Raw genomic sequence first — 2,443 nt, 5'->3', positions numbered from 1 at the left:
GGGCCAGGGTGCCCACCTCTCCCCACCCGCAGGCCCTGGCTCACCGGCCTCGCGGGAGATCTGCACAAAGGCCTCCACCCCGCTCTCGCCGTAGTTGCCCTCAGAGGCCAGCGTGGACACATAGTTCCAGCCCAGGGCCCGTACGATGTCCACCATCGCCTGGGCCTGGTAGGAGTCAGGCGGCACCACTCTCGAGAAGAAGTCGTATCGCGTGGAGTCGCTGAGCTCGGGGGCGGTGGAGGCGTAGCTGATCTGGGGGATCTGGGGCAGGAAGGACAGCCGGGCTGTGGGTGGAGGCAGTGACCCTTGGACGGAGGGCAGCGGCTCTGACAATTTGGGGAGAGCGCTAGGGCCACTGGGGCGGAAGTGCGTGGAAGATGGGGTAGGAAGGGGGGCAAGCTGGGGTCACACGGCGGGGGCTGCTGTTTATGGACAGATCTGATGGCCTGGGCAAAGTGCGAAGGCCAGGCCAAGAGCAGGGCCACCTATCAGCTGTGCAGGCTGAGTCCTGAGCGAGGGCGGTAGAGACTGCGAGGGGCTGACCTCAGCCAGTGCAAATGCTGGGCACAGATGCACCATCTGGGAAAGGAGCGTCCTTACGGCCCAGGAAGAAAGCTCATTTTCCCGAGTCCCACAAAGGGGGGGTCTATGCAGGGGCAACCCAGGGGCCCCCAGAGCTGGAGGGGCTGACTCAGGGACTGTGCAGACCCAGTGGAGGGGTTTGCTGGAAGCTAGGTTTTGTCTGTGTGCATTAGGGAGATGAACGGCTGGGATTAAGAGGGCTGAGCCTGTGGAGGGGACGGGGAGATGTGGGGTGAGGGCAGGGGAGCAGGGGGCCAGGAGCAGCGGGGCCTGAGAGCAGGGAGGGAGTCGCCACGTTGGAGAAGACACCAGTTACGAGTGCAGAGTACAACAAAGGCAGACATTCTAGAGTACGGTGAGGGCAGGAAGGGAGGGAGGCAGAGATGGCGTGGAAATTGTACATGGAGATACATCCTCCCACAGGAAGAGATTTACATGCTACATCCTGCGCTGCAAAGAGAAAACGAACGAGGGACGGGAGCAGAGCTGCGTTAGGTCGGGGAGGAAGGCTCTGGAAGGAGGTGCAGTGTGTGGAGGGATGGGAGGAGCAGGGAAGGGAAGGGAGGAGGGAGAGGGAGAGGAGGAGACTTGGGAGGGCCAGGGAGGGAACAGAAGAGAACAAGAAGACAGAGAAACAGGAAAAAGCCGAGAACAGGGCTGCTGTGGGTCCATTCCCAGGAGCAGCAGTCAGCCCGGCCGCCACAGCGCTCGCACACTCAGGCTGGACTCCGGAAGGAGCCCACAGCCCTGCGCGGGGAGGTAAATCCCAAGCCTTGCCTGTTCTTGTAGCCCAGGAGCGCAGCCTGGCCCGTGGTTGCCATTCTATCTGCCTACTACCTACCTACCCATCTGTCCATCCATCCATCCGTCTACTTTGGGGACCAATGAGCCTGAGCAGTCCCCAGCTGGCCCCGAGTTTGAGGTCTCTGCCCCTGAACTACCCCGAGAGGCTGAGAGAAAGACAGAGATCGAAGCCTGGCAGGGACACAGGTGTGGGGCAGGTGCCCGTCCTGCTGCCTTTGGGCAATGGACAAGCCCTCAGCACCAACACAGCTTCAGAGGACAGTGGGGTGGGGAATTAAATGCATGCAGGGGACAGGGGGCCCTGCATGGCAGACACAGGTGCTGCATGTGGGACAACAGGAAAGGAGGAGCAGATGTCCCTCCCTCTGCAGGAAGCAGGGACCCGGGTAAAACTGTCACGCCCTCCCCAGGGCTGGAGATGTGGGAAGCCCCACACTACACTGCCAGAGTCCCCACTTCTGCAAGCCCTACTATGGGTCCTCGGGCTCTGCGATGGTGCTGCCCCAGGCTGGCAGAGGCTAGTTCGTTAGAGGACAGCACAGGGCCAGCACAGGCCCCTGCGGTGGGGTGGGCAGTAGCAGTGCGCACTTGAAAGGAGTCCTCTGGCCTGAGACCTTGGAGAGGCGGTCAGAAGCAGAAATTTTGAGATCAAATGTAAAAGGTGAAAAAAGGAAAAGGCACCCAAGCCTTGGCCCTATCCATCCTCCAGGGCAGCCGGAACACGTCCCAGATGCCACTCTGGAAACAGCGTCTGGGTTCCTGGGAAAGTTCAAAGCGTCTCCTTGCTCAGAGGGCCCAGAGGACAGGAGCCCCTAGTACGGTGGTGTAGGGTATGCACAGCACAAGTGCCCAGCAGGTGGGGACTGAGGCGCAGGCCGCCCTCCTCTAGCGGCGGTCACTCCGTGTGAGCCAGGGTGACCAAAGCAGGGGCCCTTCCAGAAGGAGGAGAGCGAGAAAGACGCCCCTAGCCCTGGGTGAGTAAGGCGGCCCCGCCCCAGCCTCACCGCGAACAGGCGCAGGACGTTGGCCACCATGATGGACACGGAGCTGGCCGAGG

General features: G+C 61.8%; 1 protein-coding gene across 1 annotated transcript in view; it reads right to left on the bottom strand.

Annotated features, from left to right (window-relative positions):
- Grm6 (glutamate metabotropic receptor 6) overlaps positions 1–2,437 on the bottom strand; it is a 10,654-nt gene extending 8,217 nt beyond the window's left edge. The window contains exons 1-2 of the mRNA XM_033761514.1: positions 2,391–2,437; positions 45–261 (exon numbers count right to left, since the gene is read on the bottom strand). Of these exons, the coding sequence (XP_033617405.1) occupies positions 45–261; positions 2,391–2,420 (247 nt within the window). The 5' untranslated portion in view covers positions 2,421–2,437. The remainder of the gene's footprint in view (positions 1–44; positions 262–2,390) is intronic.
- Between the last annotated feature and the right edge of the window lie 6 nt (positions 2,438–2,443).

The sequence above is a fragment of the Fukomys damarensis genome, unplaced genomic scaffold, assembly GCF_012274545.1.
Source record: "Fukomys damarensis isolate Sample0158 unplaced genomic scaffold, DMR_v1.0_HiC HiC_scaffold_9, whole genome shotgun sequence".
NCBI classification, from domain to species: Eukaryota; Metazoa; Chordata; class Mammalia; order Rodentia; family Bathyergidae; genus Fukomys; species Fukomys damarensis.
Note: the sequence above shows the minus strand (reverse complement) of the source record. Positions and strands in the feature narration are given on the sequence as shown.